At 43.3% G+C, this 25,955-nt stretch overlaps 1 protein-coding gene across 1 annotated transcript in view; it reads right to left on the bottom strand.

Moving 5' to 3' along the window:
• Positions 1-25,955, bottom strand: part of SUCLA2 (succinate-CoA ligase ADP-forming subunit beta) — a 131,106-nt gene that overhangs the window by 30,523 nt on the left and 74,628 nt on the right. Inside the window, exons 5-6 of the mRNA XM_073614127.1 lie at positions 22,972-23,100; positions 15,835-15,973 (exon numbers count right to left, since the gene is read on the bottom strand). Of these exons, the coding sequence (XP_073470228.1) occupies positions 15,835-15,973; positions 22,972-23,100 (268 nt within the window). The remainder of the gene's footprint in view (positions 1-15,834; positions 15,974-22,971; positions 23,101-25,955) is intronic.

The following is a 25,955-nucleotide window of genomic DNA, read 5'->3' as shown; positions in this document are numbered from 1 at the left end:
TCAGTGCCTCCCCATCAGAGCCGCCTATCAGTGCCCATCAAGTGCCACCTATTCGTGCCTATCAGTGGCTATCAGTGCCACCTCATCAGTGAAGGAGAAAAATTACCTGTTTGCAAATTTTATAACAAAATATGAATTTTTTTTTTTTTTTTTTTTTTAATTTTTCTGTCTTTTTTTGTTTGTTTAGCAAAAAACAAAACAAAAAACAAAACAAAACAAAAACACAACACAACACAAAACAAACAGTGGTGATTAAATACCACCAAAACAAAGCTCTATTTGTGTGAAGAAAAAATTATAAATTCATTTGGGTACAGCGTTGCATGACCGCGCAATCATCATTCAAAGTCCGAGAGCGCTGAAAGCTGGAAATTGGCCTGATCAGGAAGGGGGTAGAAGTGCCCGGTAAGCAAGTTGTTAAAGCAGAGTTCCACCTAAAAGTGGAACTTCTGTTTATCTGTCTCCTCCCCCTCCTCTGGTGCCACATTTGGCAACTTTCGGGGGGGGGGGGGGGGGGGGGGGGGAGCGGGTACCTGTTTTTAACAGCAACCCTGTCCCCACTTCCTTTGGACCTCGCCACGGTGCATCAGAGGTCCGTCCCCCTTCTCCTCCCCCCTCCCCTATTGTCGGGCCAGTAGGAGAGCGAGCCCCAGCTTCGCACATGCACAGTAGGAGCTTCACGGCCGGGTTCCCTTAACAGCAATGGCGGCGGCAGCACCCGACAGCCGATGGAAACATCCGCGGTGCAGACGTCGCTGGACTCCAGGACAGGCAAGTGTCCTAATATTAAAAGTCAGCATCTACAGTATGCAGGGGGAAGGCGGAACTCCGCTTTAAGGGTGTCTGCTATTTAACAGCAGCCTAGTTCACATAAATTTGCAACATCAGATTTAATTTAAAATCTTTTTGAAAGTTTTATAGACATCACAGCATGTGTGTCATAAAAGTGCTGTGTTTCAAGACGAAGAATATGTTTTTGTTTTTTTTCTTTTCTTCCTAATAAAACACACAATATCAGCAGAAGTATCAGAAAAATTATAACAGTGCAAGGTTTAATAAGTGAAGCATTTTTCAGTGAAGCATGAGGTCTTTATCTAGCTCCATGCAATGCAAAAGAAAGTGACACGACTTCAAGAGCACTAAGGGCCCCCAGCATGACCTCTGTCAACATGTGGCATTTGTGAGTACGTCACAACAGGTAAGCCACATTTGTGAACATGATCATTAAAAGGACAATCTGCATGAAGTCAAAAATCCATAAGCAAAGGTTGATATGTGATTAAAAAAAAAAAACCTTAAAACAAAACAAAAATAATCTCTGCAAGAGTAAGCAAAAGGAATAAGAGGCATGCAAGCCCATAGGCTGAAAAAAATAAAGCAGAAAAAAAAAATGGCAAAAAACAAAGTAGTCAAAAACTGTAGGAAGGCATTTTTTTCAAAAATATTTGACAGCTGAAAACATAAAGGGGACTGACACTCAAAAAATGTATGTAAACCCCAACAATGAACTCCTAATACTTGCTCAAAAAGTGCAAAAACTAAATCTGTTGATCAGAAATTCAGACCTATCTCCGTGTCCCCAGTACACTTACTATTGATATTTTGGAGTGTAGAATGATTAGCCTTTATGTTGTTGAGATCTGATGGTATCAGTGGTTGAGCAGTTTAGCAAAAGACAGTGGACAGAACTGACAACATCCAGGTCACAGAAACACTATGGTTTGTCAGCCCACAACAGGATGTAGGAGTTCATTTTACAAACCATAGCCTTGGCTTTTGATCATACGATCTCTGCCAAAAGGGAGAGCTTAGCCAATATGAACACTGATCCTCAGCCTTAACATATCCAGTCAACAGGGCAAGTAATAATGCATGTTCCTTTACCCCCTAGACATTACCCTGGGGGGTTCTAACTGCATAGGTATTTTTTTTTACATTTTTAGAGTTGGGCTTTAAAGCTCGTTTGGCTGTACTTCTGTGGATCACAGGAGTACAGTTCGTTCTGAACTCCTGTGACCAGTTTTCAGCAGACAGCGGGCTGAAGCCTGCTGGCGGCTGATGTTGCAGAGCCGGTCCAGGCTGGAGAAAGATTGCAACAATCTGGTCGGGATCTGCCTACAACCCCAGACCAGCACCTGGCTCAGCCTCTTAGCGAGCTACTGAGAGCCTGAGCCAGCTGCTCCCGCATGGAGGGGAGATCAGAGTAGACAGTGGTGACCGACAGTCACCAGCTCTCGGCTCACTGAGAACTAAGCGATCAGAGGTGTTTCTCAGTGAGCAGTCTTAGAGTCGTCGGGGGGCTAATGCTGCATCCACCTAGGGAAGTCCAATTATTAAAAAAAATAAAAAATAAACCCTGAACTTCTCTTAACGCCATAGAACATGTAAATATTCCAATTGTAGGGCCTGGAATATGTACTGTATTGTAGGTGTGTGTGTTGGGGGGTGGGGTGGGGGGGGGTGAGACATACCTGTCACCGACAACCTTCACTGACAGCGCCAATCAGTTCTTGGATGCAAGCAGACATCATAGTTCAATTATCCATAAAAGGTACAGGATAAATGCACTATGAAGAAATTTAATTTGTAAACTGGTTAGTATCTATAGATATTAAGACTTTGCCATACGTTTTCACCTGTTTTAAGACACACACGCCCAGGCCAATGTAAATATTACATTTTTTATATTTATTCTTTCTCTATCTGCTCTTTAGTGACAGAAATGCACTGAGAATGAAGCCATCCTCTCCACATACCCCTATGAATCAACATTTTCACTGTCAAGAGCCATAAATGATGGCTTTTATCCAGGAATTCACTAATGCAATTCCCGAAATCAATGAAGATCAGATCACAAGCTGCTTAACTTTTGCTAGGGCTATCAGCTGTAGGAAGTTTTGCCCATCCTCCTATTACAGGCAATTCCAGAAAGATAATTTTGCAAAGCAGAATGCACGATGCCCTCCTTGCTCTCTATCTCGCTTGGCAGACCTGCACTCTCTAAACAGAGCCCAATCTCATGCTGGCACTATACCTCCCACATCACTCCACCTGCCCCCACACCTCCTTCCTCTCTAAGGGTGCGTCACCACACCAGCATAGGCTCAGGGTACTATTGCACTAAATATATACACCAGGTGCACTACCAGATAGATAATTTAATGAGTGCATAGAATAAAGTGCATGATTTGATAAGTGCTAAAAATCAAATATATTGCCAAGAGATTTGCAATTCCTTTTTTGACAACGTCATATCATCTAGAGACAAACTCATCCAACTGAGATATAGTCACAGAGTTTACTACACCCCTAAACAACTCTTCCTTATGCACAAACGAGACTCCTTTGTGTCACAAATGCAAGGCTGAATAGGTTGACTTTCTTCATATGGTTTGGGCTTGCGCCAAGATCAGGCCTTTTTGGTCAGAGGTTACTGAGTTTATTGCCTCTAATTTTGAGCTCCCTACTATATTTAACCTCAAATTGGGAATATTTGAGGATGTAGAGTCATCGGCTAGGACCAAAAGTTTTCTAAAGCCACGTACACACGGGCGGACTTTTTGTCCGGACTGGTCCGACGGACTTTTTAACGAATGGACTTGCCTACACACGATCATACCAAAGTCCGACAAATTCGTACGTGATGACGTACACCGGACTAAAATAAGGAAGCTGATAGCCAGTAGCCAATAGCTGCCCTAGCGTCGGTTTTTGTCCGTCGGACTAGCACACAGACAAGCGGATTTCTGGATCCGGCGGAGTTACGACGTAAAGATTTGAAGCATGTTCCAAATCTAAAGGCCGTCAGATTTTCGACTGGAAAAGTCCGCTGAAGGTCCGATGAAGCCCACACATGATCGGAGTGCAAATTGGAGCAAGTCATCAGTGGTAGAATTGATGACTTGCTCCAATTTGCTCTTAGACCCGAAAAGGCAGCAAATTTGTCTAGGATCGATAGAGCAGCCCTGAGAGAGGGCCCAGGATCCTTGAGAAACAGGAGCATGTCATCGGCGTACAACGCAATGCATTCTTTTATAGTTCCCACATGAATTGCTCCCACATTGTCAGACTGCCTAAGAGCCCTGGCCATAGGTTCCATCATTAAAGCGAAGAGGAAAGGGGAGAGCGGGCACCCCTGCCTGATGCCTCTTCCTATATGAACCCAGACCAGGTAACCCAGCCTTATCGCCGTCTTAGGCGCACCATACAGGAGAGTAACCCAGCGGCAGAAACCAGGACCAAACCCCGTGGCCTTCAATACTGCTTGCATATATTGCCAGTCTACAGAGTCAAAGGCCTTCTCAATATCAATGGAGACAATGACTCTGGCCGGGTACTCTGTATCATTATCCATCTACAAATGGGTGAATAGTCTTCTAAGATTTGTATGTGTTGACATTCCGGGCATAAAACCTGTTTGATCTATATCAACCAGGGTCAGAATAACCCTAGCCAATCTAGAAGCCAGCACCTTAGCTAAAATCTTGAGACCCATGTTAAGCAATGCTATAGGACGATAAGAGGAATACTTCTGTGGGTCCTTGCCAGGCTTCAAAAGAAGTACCATATATGCTTCCATCATTGAGGCCGGCAACGCTCCATGTTCCCAACAGTGTGCATACAGTAAATTTAATCTATGGGCCAGTTGTGACATAAAGTGCTTATAAAAGTCAGCGGGAAAGCCATCTAGACCCGGAGCCTTTTGTGGAGGGAAAGCAAGTATGGCTGCCTCGATTTCTAATACAGAAATAGATTCCTCCAGCTGAACCACATCCGCATCAGCCAGCTTTGGCATTGATAAACTAAATAGTAGCCCAACTCAGCTAAATTATAGGACGGAATAGGTGAATAAAGAGATTTGTAAAAATTAACAAATTCGCCCAGAATGCCCTCTGGGTCTGTAACCGTCGCCCCCATACTATTTTCTATCACTGGTATGCTAACTGGTATTCTTTGATCTGCTGCTAGATTGGCCAACAGCTTACCATTTTTGTCCCCCTCTGCAAAAATAATTTCTACCCGGTGCCTCGCCTCCGTATGAGCTAGGTCTGTGAAATGAAGTTCCACCGACCTTCTACAACCCAAAAGGGATGCATAATTAGCTTCTGAGGGAGAGTCTGCCTGAAGTTTTGCACACTCCCTCTCTTTGGCCAAAAGAATTTCACATTCTGCATTGTGGTCTTTCCTGGCTGCCTTTATTGCTGAAATGCATTCACCTCTCGATACTGCTTTAAAAGTATCCCAGACTACAGGGAGGTCAGCTGAGTGCACATTTGTTGCCCAGAACGTATCCATTGCAGTTTGTATCTGAGTAGCTACCTGTTCTTCCTGCAACCAACCTGGTGCCAATTTCCAACCCCCTCTCCGTCCCCCGGAGGGGAAGGCCAAGGTGACCAACAGTGGATTATGATCAGAGGTCCCACCAGCTAGATACTCTGCTTCATATAAATTGTTCAGAATAAAAGCATTCCCAAACGCTAAATCTATTCTAGCAGAAGATTTATGCGTGGCAGACAAATGGGAATAGGACACTGTATCTGGATGCTTCCACCTCCACATTTCAGTTAACCCCACTACAGATGCCCAGGAAGACAGTTCCACTGAAGCTGGTCTATTTGCATTTGATGAATCCAATGTTGAAATAAAATGGTATTAATGTCACCCATGAATAATATAGGTAGGTACATATGAGGAGCCAAAGTCACCAACAGATCGTATAGTAATTGTACCTGGAAAGGTGGAGGTAAGTAAATATTCACCAGTAACAATTTTTGAAAGGCCACTTCCAATATCAGTGCCACATATCGTCCCCCCGGATCGGTAATCACCTGATGAATTGTACATGCTATTGCCTTACTAATCAAAATAGAGGTTCCTCTAGCATAGGTGGAATAGGAGGAGTGAAAAGACCTCTGTATCCAGGGTCTACGTAAAGAGAGGATCCTATTACCTTCCAGGTGCGTTTCTTGAAGGACGATATGCGGCTTCATCCGTTTAAGACATTGGAATACTGCGGCCCTTTTAAACTTATTGTTTACTCCTCGAACATTCCAGGACACTGTTTTTATCCTGCTATCCATTATTTTTGTGAAATAAATTTAACATTCGGGTTAACCCTGTCGACATCAGACTAAACCGTAATAAGCGCATTATAAGTATACAAGGTGCACAACATTCCCAACACGTATGACATTGGTCAACTCCACCACCCCCTGCTGTTATACTAGGAACTGAAAAAAAACAAACTAAAACATGTCCAGTATGCAGCTTCAACCCTGAAACAAAAACACCCAAAAAGTCGACCAAAAGTGTCGATAGTTCGGCATAAAAAAGAATAAAAAAAAGAAAAATTATTTCGGTCCGTGTCTTCCATTGAGACTCCTTGCTTGATCTTTACTTGGAACATAACAGCCAGTCGATGATGTCACTAGATGATGTTCTGCATTGAGAGTGACACGCGGCCACCGTGTTGGGTTCAGTATACCAAAAACGGTCTCCCTTTTAGAGTTGTTGGCAGTCCTTGTGAGCAGCGCAAAAGTAAGTGCACCATAGACGACCCAACACAGGGCACACTTATGCGACTCCGAGTGTTAGCCGCCTTGTATGAATATTTGAAAGCAACTGTAAGGCAAAACAACAATCCAGCAGTACGTTGATAAGCCAGCAAAAAAGAAAAGAAAGAAAAATAAAAACCTCAGAAGTAACATAAATCCAGGAACCAGGAAACAAGACAAAGGAGGAAGAGCGGTACTTTCACAAGTTCTGGTCCAGCCAATCACTAGCATCCTGTGGGGATTCAAAAAAATTTAACAGTACCTTTGTGTTGTATTCGTAGACAACTGGGATAAAGCATACTATATTTCAGCTCTTTCTCTCTCAATCTTTTCTTCACATCAGTAAAAGAGCGGCGCTTTCTTTGCGTTTCCACAGAGAAATCTGGAAACAGCATGATGTGGGCATTTTCAAATTTTAACTCTGTTTCCTGGCCTCAGCCAGAAGCATATCTCGGTCCTTATAATTTAGGAACCTGACCAAAAACAGATGTGGTGGGGCGCCTGAGTGTCTGGAACCTGTTGGGACCCTGTGAGCTCTTTCAGCGACGTATGTGGGTGGAAGATAATCAAGGGACAACAACGATTTAAAAAACTGCTCTGCAAATGCGGATGCATTAGATCCCTCTGTTCGGGCGGGCAACCCCACCACCCGTACATTATTTCTTCTTTGACGGTCTTGAGCATCGTCAGCTCTGCGTTGCAGTGCACCACCATCTCTTTTAACTCCATCAGTTGTGAGCCATGTGAATGAGATGCATCCTCCACCTCCGAGATATGATCCTCTGCGGTGGTTAATCTGCCTCTTATCTTGTCTAGATCGTGGCGAATGAGGTTGCATTCTGACGCCAGAAGATCTATGCGACCCATGAGCTCAGATTTGGAGCCTGCTATGGCTTCCATGATTGGCCCTGTTATTGCCTCCGCCAAGCTACGGTGCTGTGGCGCGCAGCGCTGTGCACACAGGAGCAGGAAGAGACGAGGAGTGGGAGGGGCTAGTTGCCATGCTTCCGAGAGAGCGGAGATTTCTCTGATCTCTCGGCGGCTGTATATGCTGGTTCTTCTGCTTCTTAGACGCCGAAGAAGGCATAATAATGGGCCCAAGGTCTTCCGCTGACTATATATTATAAAAGATAGTAGCCAAATACAGTTAAATGGCCATTAGCAGGATAATTACCAGAGTACAGCAAGGAGCTCTGGAAAACCGCGTCCTGCCTCGATCACATCCAGTCACGCCCCCCCAGTGGATGGACTTTTATTTATTTTTTGACTGTTTCCACTTGTAATTTATATTGGACTTTTGTTTGGTCTCATATACTTGATTTTTATCACTTATCAAATCACTCAGTTGGCAGTGCACTTTATATGTAATCCATTTTAAATATTTGAATTGTTTTTTAGCACTCATTTAATTATCTGATAGCGCACCTGATCTATGTGTATATATTTTTTGTTCATCTTTGTATTTAGATGTGAATGTGGGTTTAAAGTAATTATACTGAGTGCAAAAAAAAAAAAAAAAAGTTCTGTTTATCTACTATTGCACTAAAGTCCAGGGGTAGGCAACCTGGGGCCCTCCAGCTGTTGTGGAACTACATTTCCCATGAGGCATTGCAATCCTGGCAGTTACAATTACTCCCAGAGGCATGTTGGGACTTGTAATTCTGCAACAGCTGGAGGGCCCCAGGTTGCCTACCACTGCACTAAACAAAGCTCACAGTTATTACACTGAGTGCCCTTCAGTGCAGGAGTAATAACATCCAATTACCACCATCAGCGGAAGAAAGGACCCATGATGTCACTAAAGCAGCCAGAAGACCGTTCACAAATATTTAATTTCAGTAATGAACGATTAATGCTCACTTACAGTGTTTTTCATCAAATTTAAAAAACGTGTTGAAAAACATTTCATATGACTGAAAACGCATTTAAATTGTCTAGGGCAGCCTTTTTCAACCAGGATGCCTTGGCAAAGTGCCTAAAAATTGCCCAAAAACACAAGCCGGCGTGTGGATGAAGCCTGCCTTTTAGTTACACAAAGCCACAGGTTTTCATTGTGCACCAGTACAAACTTCTAGCAGCAAGGCATCCGAACAATAAAAATTATCAGTTGATATGGAGGATGTCAGTTGCCTGCACAGCATTCTTGTTTAACCCTTCCCTGCCCCTCTCCATCAGCGTTGGGGACACATTAGCTGAGTGATGGAGAAAAACTGAGGGAGAAAAGAAACATTGGAATACTAGTCAGTACCAGTTTGCAAAAGTGTATTTGCTTTGGAAGAATACATCACCTCTAGTGTTTGGTGTCCTACTTGTGTGGATGTCTTTATGTAAAACTATTAGAATAGTTTTTACATTTTAGAATGGGGTGCCTCGAGATTTACATAATTTTTAAAGGGTGCCTTGACTGAAAAAAGTTTGAGAAACACTGGTCTAGGGATCAAGTAAAGATCAAATCTAACATGTCATTTGGCAAGGTCAGGACATATATGTGCCCCTAAAAAGGGTCTCTTTCTATCATCCTATTGTTAAAGAAGCATTATCCAATCACTATCTGAACACCAGCTCAAAGTGTAAGCATATTTTTAAATTTGCGGCAATGCTTAATGCTAATCAAAGTACTTTAATTTTTCAATTTTCTTCAGACGCCAAAATTCTTTATTAGGCACCTACTTCCGGTTCTAATATGGGTGACAACTAGCATGTGCACGAATAGTGGCTTCGCTATAATAGTAGCAATTCTACCAGTGCCAATACAATTTAGTGTATAGTACCCCCCCCCCCCCCATATGTGTCATGCATACTGAATATTTTACAGAGCAAATCTCCTCCCACAGTTGTGTGACTATATCACATCCTCTCTCCTAACATACATCTTCTGAAATCAGGACAGATTGTGCAACTTGAACCAGGAGACTATTGTATAGTATTTTAACAAAACATATTTTTATAAAAAAAGTGAAAGTTTTATTATGCATACACCGGGGGTTTCCTTACAAAACTGCCTTCATTCCAGTGTCTTATCTTCTACTTCTATGTGACTTATTTGTTAAATGTATATTTATATCCACATTCAAACTAATACTATAGAAGGAATGGTATGGAATACGAAATATAAAGGTGCGACAGTGAAAGATATCTTTGTGTGTAAAATTGCTTTTCCATTGTGAAATAAATCAAAGTAACATTCTGAATTTTGTAGTCTTTTTAAGGCTACATTTAAAAACAAGTATGCATCCTCTACAAAAGGTTTGTTTTGAAGCATGAAATTTTCCAATTATCTTAGTTTCAGCCATCCACTGTGCCCCGCTATGGAGGATGAGTCAGACGCATTCAAGAAGTGTGTGCAGGCAAGCCACTCAAACATCTGAACAGAAGTAGAACCAGTTGCGTAGCACAGAAGGGAGAAATGATAAACAACCATTACATATTGGCAATCATTCTGCTGTAGGCAGAAAATGGTTCGGAAAGTGCCTTTTTAAATGAAGAACTAAATAATCAATCTCCTAGTTATTTTCAGGTATAACTAAGCAAAACACACAAATAAATATGGATAGGTCTGGGGAATAGTCAACATCAGCATAAAAACAATGGCAGACAATTTGGTGCATCAAGGTGTGTACATATGGCTGTAAAGGATTTCCTTACATGACAGAAATCGCCTTTTGACTGTGTACAATTTCTTGTGCAGGTTGCTGACCATCTATAAACCTTTACAGCGTATAGCTATATACTATATATAAAAAAAAAAAAAAACTGAGAATTGTGGCATAGACAAAATATGTGAAACAGTAAAACAAGCATTTAGGGCAAAGGGACAGTGTAATAAATTGCAAAAATAACAGTGCCAAGAGAATACACAAATTATTGCTTAAAGTAACGTCACCCTTTGGGGGAAGTTTCGCTTTAAGGGGTCCTCCCGGCTCCTGTTTAACATTTGACAAATTTTTTTGGGGGGTAAGGGGGAGCGGGTACTTGGTTTTGGCAAGTGCCCGCTCCCACTGAATCACCCAGGCAATCTGAGCGAAAGGTCTCATTCCCCTTCCCACCCCGCAGTCTTCTGGGACACGTCACAGGTCCCAGAAGACTGCTGGACCATTCACAAGGCAGAGGGCGGCTCACACATGCGCAGTGGGTTGCTGGCTGTGAAGCCGAAAGGCAGCGTAGCCAGCTGCCCGCAATAAGGATGCCGACGCAAGAGAACCCGAAGGTTAGTGAGGAACTAGCCCAGGTGAGGACAGTGCTGGATCCCTGGACAGGTAAGTGTCCTTTTATTAAAAGTCAGCAGCGCAGTATTTGTAGCTGCTGACTTTTAATTCTCATTCCCAGACAACCACAGCTTTAAGCCCACATTCACATCAGGCCATTTTGACATGCGTCAAATCGCATGTCATATTGCCGGTGATGGCACCGACTTTACGTCACTGCACAGATTCCCAAAAGCAGTTCCTGCACTACTTTTGGCGACTTCAGGGACAATTTCAATAGACATCTGTGCATGAACCCGCACAGATGTCTCCGAAATCTCTCCCGAACTTGGACTGACATGTGGGTTTGAAATCATGCAAGTTCAGCTGTCGCATCGGTGTGAACCTAGGCTAAAGTCGATTTCCACTTTTGCAGCCAAACTAGGATAACACCTGTTTATAACTGTTACATGTTCCCATTCACATAGCATAAATTATGTTAAAAATTGTTCTGAAAAGTCCAAAACAGAAGTCTTCTTCTGCTATGCAGAGGAGGCTGGAGAGGTAATGTTTACCATAAATAACCGTGCTGTACTGTGCTGGCCAAACTCAATACTGTCTGTCCTAACAAAGGGTTAAAGATCTAGAAGCATCTGCATTGTACATTAATGAGGGGAAACTCAGTGTGTCCCTATTTGTCAGAAGGGACAGACAGACAGAATTTCCTCCCATTTAAAAATTTGCAGTCTGCCCAACGCCAGCTCCAATCAAACACCTAATAAGGTGATTTTCTTTTTTGTTTTATATTTGGGTATGCTGTGTGAGTGGGAATACATAACATATAGTAACTGACTGCAAAAGTGGAAATACACTTTACCTTATGCTAGGACTTACTTGCAACATGTGTACAAACCCAATAGCAAGAAAAATATTCACAAGTTACTTTCTTAGGGCACTTTCATACTGAGGCGCGGGGACGGTGGTAAAGAGCCGCTATTTTTAGCGGTGCTTTACCGTCGTTTTAGCGGTGCTTTTCAGCTGCTAGCGGGGTGCTTTTAACCCCTGCTAGCGGCCGAAAAAGGGTTAAAATTGCTGGCAAAGTGTTGCTGCCCACTGATTTCAATGGGCAGGGGCGCTTTGGGAGCACCTAAATCGCCTCAAAGATGCTGCTTGCAGGACTTCTTTTAGCGTCCTGCCAGCGCACCGCTCCAGTGTGAAAGCCCTCGTGACAGGAGAGACACTTTACAGGTGCTATTTTTAGTGCTATAGCGCTTGTAAAGCGCCTCAGTGTGAAAGTAGCCTTAGTGTCTGTGTAAATGGGCTTTTGTTCACTTTAAGTGGGTCTTGCATTCCCATACAAATTTATGTAAAAGGCACAACCAACTTGAAGCAGGTCAGAAGAAAGTTAACTGCAGGTCAAATGAACCTGTCAAATTCTGAGTGATCTCAAAAGTATCTTAAACTGATGCCGTTAACACAAACCTGTCAACACAGGCCCTAACTGTGTTGCAGCCATTATAAAACCAAAAACATCCGATGGTATCACACTTTTCTGATTGATGTCCCATGAAGTAGAATACATTAATAATTGGGAAGTGACACTTCTGTAACAACCTTGTGGAAGCACAGATTGCACAGGGAAAGCGGTGCTGGAGCATGCAACAGATACAAAGCCAGCTGGTGAATCAAACCAAACAAATATCAGAGCAAGGGTAATTTTTTTCACAGTCGTTGACTAAAGTTAGCTTCTGTCCCAAAAATGTAAAGTGTTCAGACAAAAAACAGCAGTTTGTATCTCTATTCTGTATGTATTTATGTATTTTATATGAATTATTAAAATTATTAATTATTATTTTTAAAATGGTTATATATATTTTTATATGTGCCCATACGTCCATCATTCCTTTATTTAGCATCTATAGATTACATAGGATGTGGCACACTTACATTTAGGTGTCTGATTGCCACCTGATGGCAATGCAATCAACCCAATCTCATGTATCGCTATTCTATCATGCAAGTCAGCATTGTTAATAGTGGCAGAAGCCAGTGATTATCAGCTGGAAACCAATATAACCACAGCCACAGATACTCATGACAGGCTTCTCAGAGCTCTGCATGTTAAAGAGTACACTAAAACAGTGATTTGCCCACTTTGGAATATAAACACAAGCCTCAAATCAGTGGTTTAAATCAGGACACTGACCTAAGCTCTGACGGAAAAGAAGGTCCTGCTTAGCAGATATAGATTTACGAAAATAAAATTAAAAAAACAAGCTAAAAACCAAGGAGGCTAAATTAAAAAAGTGATGGCAAAGTGTTTAGTACCTATCCATCATAATGGAAGCCGCAACCAATATGTACAACATCAATACATTAGTAAATGGAAAATTTTAAAAGTCACGCTATCCAAAATAAACAAAAACCGTATAGTGATATAAAAATGTGAAATCCCGTTGATTGTGGTGGTGGATTTCACTCAACATTTGGAAACAAGAGTTCATTCACAGCTTGTTCACATATTGATGGACTTGGAATTTTATTATTCATTGGTGTTTAATATATCACATTATGTGTTGATCACTGATGATGTCTATTATTCATGTTATTTCTTGACGTCCTTATTACCAGCACCATTTTATTTACATATTGTTTTATTATTGTTTCTTTTGATTCACATTTTTATATCACTATACGGTTTTTGTTTATTTTGGATAGCGCGACTTTTAAAATTTTCCAGATATAGATTTACAGTCTATATTGCTTTCAGAATTTAAGTACTTAAGGGCAGATTAGCAAAAGCAATAGATCATAACGGCAGCAATGGCCACTACATTTAGAAAAATAGAACACACAGAGTGAACATATTCAACAGGACTCCAGCTCGTGCGCAGCAATTATGACAATTAACTTTACAGATGTATTACGTCAGCACAACAGCATTAAAATGTGACATTTGCTCTCTTGGTATTCGATATGATGAGAATCCCTCATAATCTGTTGTGTGTATAATTTATCTAGGAGACATTTAAAGACCTTTCATTTAAAAAAAGCATGACATCTGCTCACCGGCAGACTTTGGCTGTGTAATGTCAAGTTCCACTGAGAAACTTCTGATGTGTAAATGACAAGACAATTCATTGCAGATATTAAATAAGTACGAGTCAATATATTACTTTGTTTTCTGTAATAAAATTTAAAGTGATATTAAAAGGTTTTCTTTTTTTTTTCAGTAACAAACATGTTATACTTACCTGCTCTGTGCAGTGGTTTTACACAGAGCAATCGCGATCCTCCTCTTCTCAGGTCCCCTGCTGGCACTCCTGGCTCCTCCCCCTCGACCAGTGCTCCCAAAAGCAAGCCACTTGCTATGGGGCACTGGTGTGTGCTCGCTCCCAAGCCCTGCTCTATGCGTCCATAAGACACAGAGTCCTAGCTCAGCCCTGCCCACCGCTCTCTCCTCATTGGCTCACTGACTGAGAGCAGTGGGAGTCCTGAGGACAGCCAAGGGTCTCATGCACATTGCTGGATCGAGAGGTGGCTCAGGTGAGTAATAGGGGGGCTGCTCACAGAAGTTTTCACCAAGTCATCACCACAGCTCAGCAGAATCAAATCCTAAAATTTAAGCTAAACTATTTTTGGACATTTGCTGTGTAAAAATAAAATTACCTCTAAAGATTGTCCAATGAATGGATGGTGCCGAGTTAGGTAACACTATTAGTTTAATTTATCCCAGACACTACTGTAAACGCCAAACTTACAGTGCTGAAACGGCCAGTTCTGGCTCTAGTACAGCGAATGATAATGGGTCACTCGCCCACCACTTTGCCTTCCCACAAAGCATTATGTGAATGGATGAGGGGAGACCCTGACATTAACCTGCCCCTTCCCTCATCCATTCACATACCTTTGTATTCTGTGAAAGCAGGAAGGGAACTGCTGCAGCCAAGGACAGTGCTGGAGCAAAGGTAGAGACAGGTAAATATCTAGGGATTTGGTGGGGGGGGACAGAAAAAGCAGTAGGTTTCCTTATCTTAATGTAGTGAAAAAATATTCAGCATTTTTCTTTACTGCATAAACATTTCCTTAGTACAGAAAATAGTTGTTGATCCACAGAACCCCAGTTCTCCTATTTGAGTGAATGCCTCTGCTGCACTAAAAACCTGCATTTTCAGCTCAAAGTTTAGAGCATACTTGACTCCTGGTATCAAAAGGTAATTCTCTGTACAAACAGTCATGTATTACATATATTTTTTTGTTTCACCGTAGCCATACATTTTAACCGCCTTGCCGACCAGCTCACGCCGATATACGTCAGCAGAAGTGCACGTACAGGCAGATTAACGTACCTGTACGTTGCCCTTTGAGAGGCGGTTTGCGGCGCGTGCGCGCCACTGGGACCTCCAAGAGTGTGATCGCGGGTCTTGGGGACCCCATGTCCGCGGGGATACCCTCGATCGTCTCACGGAGAGGAAGAACGGGGAAATGCTTGTGTAAACAAGCATTTCCCCGTTCTGCCTAGTGACAGGACACTGATCACCGCTCCCTGTAATCCCTGTAAAAAAAAAAATTAAAAAAATTGCTGATCGCCGTTATTATTAGTAAAAAAAAAAAATTATTAATAAAAATGCCATAAAACTATCCCCTATTTTGTAGACGCTATAACTTTTGCGCAAACCAATCAATAAACGCTTATTGCGCTTTTTTACCAAAAATATGTAGAAGAATACGTATCGGCCTAAACTGAGGAAAAAAAAAAATTTTATTATATTTTTTGGGGATATTTATTATAGCAAAAAGTAAAAAATAATGCGTTTTTTTCAAAATTGTCGACATTTTTTTGTTTATAGCGCAAAAAAAAAAAAAAACAAAAAGGCAGAAGTGATCAAATACCACCAAAAGAAAGCTCTATTTGTGGGGCAAAAAGGATGTCAATTCTGTTTGGGAGCCACGTCGCACGACCGCGCAATTTTCAGTTAAAGCAACGCAGTGCTGAATCGCAAAATAGCAGCCGGGGCTTAAGTGGTTAAAGATGGCCTATGTTCAAAACTCAAACTGCAGAGTCTGAAGAGTTCCTGAAGGCTTGCATGGCTTACCTACTCCTGAAGCATCTTCCACCATGGGGTTAATTTCCACCATTGTAGCATCATACTTCATGAACAGATTATACAAGTTGATCATGCACGCAGCTGCCTCATTTACAATGTTCTCTGGGAAACCCATTTTCTGTGCAAGCTGAAAATACACAAAAGAAACAGAAAATTAAAAACAAGATAAACAACGGTCTGTTTAGTCAGCTAAATTCCCATGGAAAACATACTCATTTTTCTTTTCTCCTCTAGCACTGTGATGATTTACATGATTTGGAAGCATTACTATAGTTTAAAAAGGTATAAAGTAAACAATGTATTGAAGCAATCAAGGAGAGAAACGCAAAGTTCTTTCTTATAAACATAACTGATTATTTTATATCACTTTCTTTAGGGGATTATGCCATCACCACTTCCAAATGCTTACCGACTTTAAATAATTAAATATTGCCTTATTCTCCCGTGTATCCAGATTGTATTTTTTTTACTGCTAAAAGCAACTGCCAACATTAACATGTGGTAGATCTCATTTTTTATTGCTAATAAATATTAAAATGCTGGAGGGTATTCCATCATTGTCCTAGAGTTCTTCAATGGTGTAATAAGCTTGCCAGAGTCCTAAGACAATTTCTACACAGATAAAAAGAGCTAAGAGGATTTAGGAGATAACATATCCATTCAAGAGGAGTAAGTTAGAAGGCTTTCCTGTATTTGTGGGAGGAGTCTGAGGGGTAAAGTCATATTGCCCTCCTCTGCCTGATCCTGCGCCGGCGTGCATTCAGGGCGACGCACGTCACTTCCGGCTTCCCTGCAGAGGGGCGGTTGGCAGCAGTTGTGGTGGGTCCTCTCCCAGTGCTCACGCCGGACACCAGCGGGGGGAGCGCACAGTCGTCCACCCATTTATCCCAGGCTACAATCCAGCATCAATCCAATACAATCCAGGGGGCCGCCCATCCATTCGCCCACCCACGTTGCTGAGGGCTCTATCCGGCATTGCGGGGACCGCCCACCCGCTTCTCCCGGTGCTCTCGGCGGGGGAGTTCATTCACCCACCCACGCTGCCCAGGGCTCCATCCGGCTTCGAGGGGGCCACCTACCCGCTTCTCCCAGTGCTCACGCCGGGGTAGAGGGGGGGCGTCCGTCCATCCGCCCATCCACGTTGCCAGGGCTCTATCCGGTATCGAGGGGGCCGTCCGCCCACTTCTCCCTGAGCTCATGCCAGGGGAGGGGGGGAGCGTCCATCCATTCACCCACCCAGCCACCTACCCACTTCTCCCAGGGCTTATCCTGCATCGTCGAGGGGGCTGCCGACTGTTTCTCCTGGTGCTTCCAGAGCTCAGAGCGACAGCACGATCGGCCAGGAGTCTGGTGGTGGTTCACCTCTCCAGTTTCCATGGTGCTGTCTTGGCGGGCATCAGGGGGGCCGCGCCGGATGCCTCTCGGTCATGCAGGGGGGGTGGAGGGGTGGCGTCAGTGTCAGGGGGGTCTGCCCGCTCACAGCAGTTCATCCTTTCCTGGGGCATCGGAGTAAGGGGAGGGGGACACCACAATTGTTTCAGGTGTCAGAATTCCTGGTCGTTTCAGACTAATATGGCATTACCTTCAGGCACCAGGGGGAGAGATCTAAGATCCCAGGTCCACACAACGGCAGTTACTTTTCTGTTTGCTCTGGTGGGGGGGGGGGTTGCATGGCTGGAAGGGTTCAGCAGTATGCGCTTGCCATTTCCCAAATGTATTTCAATGCCGGATGTAAGGGTGTGTGTGGGGGGGGGGGGGATGCAGGCCATAGGTTACTGTGTGCACGTGTACATTCCAATATCCTCTTCTATACTGAGCTACACACCATATACTGCAGGCGCATATATCTTTATCTGTCCCTTGTCATCTCTGCAATTGTGAGGTCTGACTGCCTGATGTTTCAGGCTGGGGGGGGGGGGGGGGGTGTCTGGTAGACTTAGCTTAGCTCCACTGTCACAGTCATTTCTTGCGTAACATGCGATTGTCCTAGCATCCTGTCTCAGCAGCATTTCAGTCTCAGCAGTGTTTCAGTCAGGTTTCTTCCCCAGCATTTCAGTCATAGAGTTTCAGTTTATAGCGTTCCTGCCCCAGCGTTTCAGTCACAGCGTTTCTGCCATAGCGTCTGTCTTGGTGTTTCTGCCTAGCGTTTAGTCTCAGGGGTTCTGTCATTAGCGGGTTCTGTAGTAGCGGGTTGTGCCATGCAGTCACGGCATATACTCCGGTAGCTGTTTTCATCTTCGTTGGTTGCCATGTCTCATCATACCTTCTTTCAGGTTTGTAATCTGGGTTAGTTAGCTAGAGCTCACATCTCAGGGTCTGTCACGTCTACAGATCCATATGGGCTGAGGTTTCGTTTTTAAATAATGGTTGACCACAATCTTATCGCCCGTATACCATACGTCATACGATGCACGCTCATTCATTACACCTGTACGACTACCCCCCACGGTCTGTGGGTACACTAGCCCTGGGTGTTCAGTTTAATTACCTGTATCTGCACTGCAGGTTACTTGGGCTCACTTACTACTTAAACTAGGGTGGGGGGCCATCATCAGGATCAGTCACGCAAGCGGTGGTCTTGTCATTTCTGCTCATATTCTCATAATTGGGTAAGCACAGAGGGGCGTTGTTGTTCTCATGTCTGGTTGTCTGTTGTCATTTTCTATAGTTTGTGTTTCCTCAGGTTGGGCTTGCCGCACGTTTTGAAATGACTAGTTCACATTCATCCCTTCAACCACGTGGGAGCAGGGTAGCACCCAGTCATTAAGGAGTCAGTCCATACTTCAGTACTCGGCAGAGTGGGACGGCGGTACGCTTCGGTTTGTTGCCAATTTCGTCCCAGCTACTCTCATCTACCAGCAGGGTACATATTCTAGGCATTATTCTTGAATTCAGATTCACGTGGGCTAAGTATGCTCTCCACGACCTGGTACGGTTGCAAGTCAGGATAGAGGTGATCAAAACTCGCGCGGCCAGAGGCAGGGTGTCAGCGTTCCCCCAGCTCCTGCTCTTCTTACTTTCCTGCAGGCTAGGTGAGCATCCGGTCTTTCAGGTTTTCTGATTTCAATGTGTCTTAGCCAAGCATGTTCCTTGTCAGGGGCGGTGTTGGAATTTCCCATCCCCGGTCCTCAGACAGCCCTGCTGGAGGTATTTCCAGGCCTGCACGAGGGCCTCATCACTATAGCATCAGATTCTTTGTTTGAAGAATCTTGGCTTCAGCAGACAGTCATGCTTTCATTACCAATCAGTTACTGGAAGCAGCAATTTCCAGGGGTGCTTGGTCTGGTTTCTTTACCTTCGTTCTGAAGGTAGGGGGCCGGGCCATCAGGGGGCCCAGTGGCAAGTCTCCAATATCATTTGTTACTTTTCTGGCTGCTCTTTCCTGTGGAAACTTTTTTCATCAGGTACTCATCCATGGTCTGGCGATGGGTTGTATTGGCATCCACACCGATATCAACATGCTTGCACTCACTTCCATCAGATCAGCCCGATGGTAGGGCAAGATAAATTGGTGCAGATGTTGTTTCACCATTGGGCTTATCCTTGGGTCAGAAGCAGTCCTTGCTTCATAACCTTGCCAAGCACTCCATTGGGTCTTGGGTACCTGCAGGGGGGTCAGGGATCAATTTCATTCAGTTGATGTCCTCTTGCATAGAGGCCCTGGTCACCGCCCAGGGTTTTTTAGTCTCTCTCAGGATGTGTGCTGAGCCACGTCCCCTTGACGGCCCATAAGTGGTAGGTTTGGGCAAACGTCATCATGATTCTGGGTTCCACTCTCAGCTTTTATCTCTTGATTAGGATGTTGCCTGGAGAACTGCTCAGGTACGTCAGACCAGTCATCTTTTTCCAGCCTGTTTCAAGAAGGGGTGCTCACAGTCACTTGGGTATGTGGAATCATGCCATGAGACTTATTCCATGGGATGGAGTCTTTCCTCTATTCAGGACTCAGACTCGGTTGTCAGGTTACAGGCAGAAGCACGTCCCAATTTAGTGTGGGTCCAGTGTCTGGGCGTCTTGTATGGTTCTCCATGTTCAAACGGTGCATATTGCCACAGCACATTGGCCTCATTCGCCCACACTATCAAACACATCCATCAGGTATCCAGCACTTCAGACCCCTGCAACTCCTGTCAGGTTGTCCATTTTTTCGGCTCACCCTCTCTAACTTCCCCATACCAAGTATAGACAGGGCGGGGGTTCGTGGGAATGTCACAGAGATACTGAACTGGTGTCCATTTGAAGTGTTCGGTCTTCTCTATGATTTCGCAAGGGGTCCTCGGGTCAGCCCTTGCTCCCTTTCCCCCCCATGTATCCTCTTGCTACAAGCAGTTTGTTCCCATGTCTGGGTTTCTCGGGAATCGGGCCCAATCCGAATCATTCACAGAATATTTATTTGGGTTCTGGGCAGTTGCAGGTTTCAACAGGGGGGGGGGGGGGGGGGGGGGGAGAGTGTCTTCTTATCATCAACTCATGGGACGTTGGTGTTTATCCTGTTATAGCATACACATGCCGGATCCATTACTGTAGCCATCCGGACGTGCGCTACCCTATTAGACGGCTTGTTACCTACCTTTCATCTAGGTTCTTATCACACCTACTGTCGTATCTTTTTGTCCTCTTTTTCAGGCTGTTGGAAGTCGACATGGTCCAATGTCATATTTCTGGATTTTCTACATATCTGTTTTTATTCCCAAAATCTGCCAGGCTTCCATGGTTTTTGAAAGGATGAAGATATTCTCTCTCCCTGGAGGACAGGATGCCCCCCCAAGTTGGAATGTAGCCAATTAAGCCTCTAACTGTGCATGACTATACTGACTCCGATCTGTCTATGAGAATTCCTGATTAACTGCTCTGCAAGCGAGCTTCAAAGAGAGCATGACTGGCAGAGATAATTTATGAGTTGAGATACAGAAGATCAAAGACCCAGATATCTATGAAGATTTGACTCAGGTCAGACAGTGGTGATTCATGGACAAACAATGTCCCCTAGTGGACAATACCCCAGGACGGTCAGTAATATAAGCTGTTGAGGAGGAACGCCCCAGAGATACTCTGATTCGTACAAAATCGTGTTGGGCTGGCAATGCGAGGGGGTTTGGATGAGGTGTGATTGTAAAAATAAAACAGAGAGCTCTCGCTTTCAACATCTGAAGACCAGCCGAGTATATTCTAGAGGATAAGTATATTCTTGTATTAAGTTCTGATTGAAAGCTTTGTAATATTGTAGTATCTTTTAAAACTTGCATGTTAGCATTTCCTGACTTCTTGGGAAATAAATACGTTTTATTAAGCCGTGTGCTTGATATCATAGCTAACCTTGTATTATAGTGATAACATCAGTAACATGTGGTCAGAGTTTTAATAGACTAACTATAGGGATTAGACAAATACACAGATAAAATAATATTTATTGTATCATTTTTACTTCACAGGTGTACTGACCAGCTAGGCCAAGGCACACCTCAGGCCTTGGTAGTTAGGTTATCGCATTTCTAAGTGAAGACTCTGACTACAATTTAGAAGGCTGGCCGAAGGCTAGCTTGTATTTGTGGGAGGAGTCTGAGGGGTACATATCCCTCCTCCTCTGCCTGATCCTGTGTCAGCGTGTATTCAGGGTTCCCACCCACTCGTTTCCCCTAAACCTTCATTCTTACACATCATACATTGTTCATATTCATACATTCAGGGTATGCCATCTTTTTCAGGCATACTGACCAGCCAGGCCAAGGCACACCTCAGGCCTTGGTAGTTAGGGTATCGCATTTCTAAGTAAAGACTCTGACTACAATTACAACATATCTCACCAGAAACGAACAATGAATACATTTCTTACATTTACTTACTATGAGCCTACCTCTAAGTAAAACTTTTAATTTCATTTGAAAATAGCGGGGAAGCCTCAGAACCTCTGTTAGGTTTTTTACTGACATCTTTATCCCAATTAGGGAGATAGGGAGTGATGGGTAACATCACAATGCATGTGAAGGTTTGCCATTGACTTTTAGCCCTCATTCACATTGATGTGGCTTTGAAATCATGTGACTTCATCTGAAATTACATGATTTAAAAAGCCGTATGTCAATGTGACTTGAAAGACATCTGCGTGGCTTCATGTACAGTCTATTAAAGTCACACCTGAAATCGCCAAAAGTAGTGCTGGAACTACTTTTGCAAATCGGTGCAGCGTCGCAAAGTTAGCGTCGCACCAATTGGAATGGTGCCATTGCTGTCAATGAGGCTGCGACTTGTCATATGATTTGACCTGTCAAATCGCATTACAAATCGATCCAATGTGAACAAGGTCTAATGGTATCAGGTCAGATAAAATGCACGATGTTTACATGTGTTGGCCATAAAAAAAATAAAATAAAATAAAAATAATCATGCCCCTTTTTTTTATCCATGGACACGTTACAAGGGCTCAAACATAGCAGTGCATGTAAACGCATAACACATCTGCCCAAAGCAATAAAAATGCACAATAACAGATACATAGGTATGAGCCCAGCCTAATGCTGGGTACACACAGGAAGTGGGAAAGGGGGCTGAATGAAAAAAAAACCTAGGCCCCTTTCACACAGACTGGGTCCAATCAGGTCCGCCTGTCAGTTTTTCCAAGCAGACCCGATCGGACCATCCATTGCTCTTTATGGAGCGGCAGATGTCAACTGCTGACATCTAATCTGATCATTAAAAATAGATGATCCCCCTCAGTCTGGCGGATCAGATGACTGTCGGATGTCCACTCTGCATACGTCTGCTAAGCAGGGATCAGCAGAGCAGGCGGATCTGCTGGCAGACTTTGCCAGTGTAAAAAAAAAAAAAAAAAAAAGAGGCCTTACAGATAGCTAAACTAACCCATCCTATGTTAGTGCGGTGATCTTCCTGCTGAGCTATTGTGTTCTGACAGGGGAACTGTATAAGCCCCTCCCCCCCCCACACACACCACCCCCCGAACCCCCACCCCCAGTGATCAGGATGCTGGTTTTCCAGCATGTTCAGTCGACAGAAGCCAGTTGCTAGACAGGCTTCTTTCGGAGAAGGAGCTGTACACACAGGCCGAAAGTTGACCATTTTCGGCCCGTTTGTACCCAGCTTAAGGCTTCTAAACCATAACATACTTACCCTAACAGCTTGATCTTTTTGGATGCCTTCTACAATGTCAATCGGCTCTTTCACAATAGCATCTGGGTTTTCAGCAGCAACATCTTCAATGTTAACTCCACCTTGAGAACTTCCAATCAGCACAGGACCCTGAGAAAAATCATAGTTGTTAGAATTTATATTTTTTGGTACCTGCAAAGATTGTTTTTGTAAAACATAGGTGCCCATGTGCACAGACACAGCAGAAAGGAATTCTGGTACCTCTTTGGATGTGGATGTAAGGTAGTGTCACTATAAGAACCTGGAAGAAGTGATAAGTGTTAATCTGGGATGCACTTCACAGTAGAATTGTCCACATCTGTGCTCAAAAGAACACGTCATGACAAATAGAGAAGATGCCATGGCTAAGCAGTTTTTGGAGGTGCATTTTATCATCCTCGTCCTGGCCTCCATACTTAGTGAGTTACTGACCTGGAAAATGCACAGTTTAAACAACTGCTCCAAGGCAGTAACTCACAAATTAAGACAACAAATAAGGAGCCCAGAAAAAGTACCTATGAAGCATGCGTTCAGGTAATTTAAAGTGCAACAAGTACTCCCTTATACATGCATTTTAATTACTATAGCCATATAAACCTGGGTAATGTAAAGTAAGACTATGCAATACAACTACAGTAAATGTAAAATGTGCCCCTTCTCCATTAGAGGTCAGTTCCATATTCAGTCACTGTTGGAGAAGCATTCATCTAAAAGAACATAGCTCTATATCAGTGGTTCTGAACTCCTGTCCTCAGGACCCACTAACCAGCCAGGTTTGCAAGATAACTGAAATACATCACAGGTGATATAATTTGCTGCTTAGTGCTTACAGAATTCTAGTCTGCATCTCCCTAGGGTAATACTTAAAACCTGGCCTGTTAGTGGGTCCCGGGGACAGGAATAGAGAACCACTGCTCTAGGCAAACCAACTCACTTTTATTCTCAACAGTGTCTATGCTACATGCAAATTCCTAGTGGAATAGGTTCATTTTACATATGCCAAAACCTAGACATTAATTATACATTCCAAGAATGCAACTTTATATATAAATATAGCACCTTGGGGCATAGCCTCTGGGCATACAGATAAACTTAGAAATAATGATTTTCTCCAGCTCCAATACAATTTCCTCTGCTTTATCAGGGGGTAAACCGTTCTACCACCTCTGAACAAGATAACTTCTGCTAGGCAAGCAATGCTAGGCCAGGAGATAGGAGTGGCACCACAGGTTCTGTATTAAATAAGCAAGACCGCAGTACCTGAATTGGCAGATAATATTTAGGTTGCATTTACATTGTTGTGTGATAGAATACAATATGCATGTTGCAGTAGATTGACATTTGTTGTTAAAACCACTGCAACATGCATACATGATTACAGTTCCTCATATCTTGCTTAGCCCGGGGGGGCTGTGTTACTGCCTATACGCTGAGCATGAGAGTGCAAGGCAATATTTTTTGGTGAGTGCGGCTCCATAAGAGTGGATCACAATCACAGTCGGTGTGGTGGAAGACAGTTTTATTGTATAGGAAGATTGCTTTATTCACTCTTTTGACACACAGTACTTTGCATGGACTTTTTTAAATCATTTTTCCATATAAGATTGCACGGACTGCTGTCATCTTTATCAACATTATTATTCAACATTGTTTTATCACTTATTTATTTTCTAATTTATTTATGTTTATTAGGTAACTGGTTTCCCGTTCATCATTGGAGGAGGAACTTTATTGGGACTATAACGGACACTATATTTATGCATTGTTTGAGTTTACTAGCACTAGTGGGCGATTCATGGCATCCATTTTCATCTTAATTTCATTCTTTTTATTTATAGATTTTTTGGTATCAATATATTGATGTGATTTATAGCGCCACTATTTCTATTTAAAATATCATTAACATGCATACATGAACCAAAAAAAAATTAAAAATCTATACGTTAGGACATAGTTACTTAGTAAGGTTGAAAAAAGACAAGTCCATCAAGTCCAACCTGTGTGTGTGCACTTTTAATGTCAGTATTACATTGTATATCCCTGTATGTTGTGGACGTTTAGGGGACTATCTAATAGTTTTTTTTACATAATCTATGCTCCCTGCTGAAACCACTGCATGTGGAAGGGAATTCCACATCCTAACTGCTCTTATAGTAAAGAACTCTCTACGCAGTTTAACTACTTCAATACCAGGCACTTACACCCCCTTCCTGCCCAAGCCAATTCTCAGCTTTCAGCGCTGTTGCTGTTTAAATGACAATTGCGCGGTCATGTTACACTGTACCTAAACAGAATTTTTATCATTTTGTTCCCACAAATAGAGCTTTCTTTTGGTGATATTTGATCACCTCTGCTGTTTTTATTTTTTGCTAAGTAAAAGACCAAAAATTTTGGGTAAAAAAAAAAAAAGTCTTTTGTTTCCGTTATAAAATTTTGTAAATAAGTTTTCTCCTTCACTGATGGGCACTGATAAGGTGGCACCGATGAGGTGGCACCAATGGGCATTGATAGGTGGCACTGATGGGCACTCCTGGGTGGGACTGAAAGGCTGCACTGATGGGTACATAAGGGTGGCACTGCTGGGCACTGAAAGGCATCACCGATGGCACTGGCAGGCATTGGGGATGGGCACTGATTGGCAGCTGCCTGGGCATTGGTTGACATTTCCTTGGTGGTCTAGGGTGGCGTACCTGGTGGTTCAGTGTGGTAGCAATCCCTGGCAGGCCTGGATGGGCATCCGAGGGGGGGCTGTGCTGATAATCAGCACAGCCCCCCCGTCAGGAGAGCAGCCGATTGACTCTCCTCTACTCTATGCGAGTGAGGTAAAGCTAATCAACAGCTCTTCCTGATCGTGATCAGCTGTGATTGGACACGGCTGATCATGTGGTAAAGAGCCTCCGTCAGAGGCCCTTTACTGAGATTTGTGTAGCGGTGTGTCAGACTGACACGCTGCACCACTGATCTCC

The sequence above is a fragment of the Aquarana catesbeiana genome, linkage group LG02 (genome assembly GCF_042186555.1).
Source record: "Aquarana catesbeiana isolate 2022-GZ linkage group LG02, ASM4218655v1, whole genome shotgun sequence".
NCBI lineage: Eukaryota > Metazoa > Chordata > Amphibia > Anura > Ranidae > Aquarana > Aquarana catesbeiana.
This window is presented reverse-complemented; position numbering and strand designations above follow the sequence as displayed.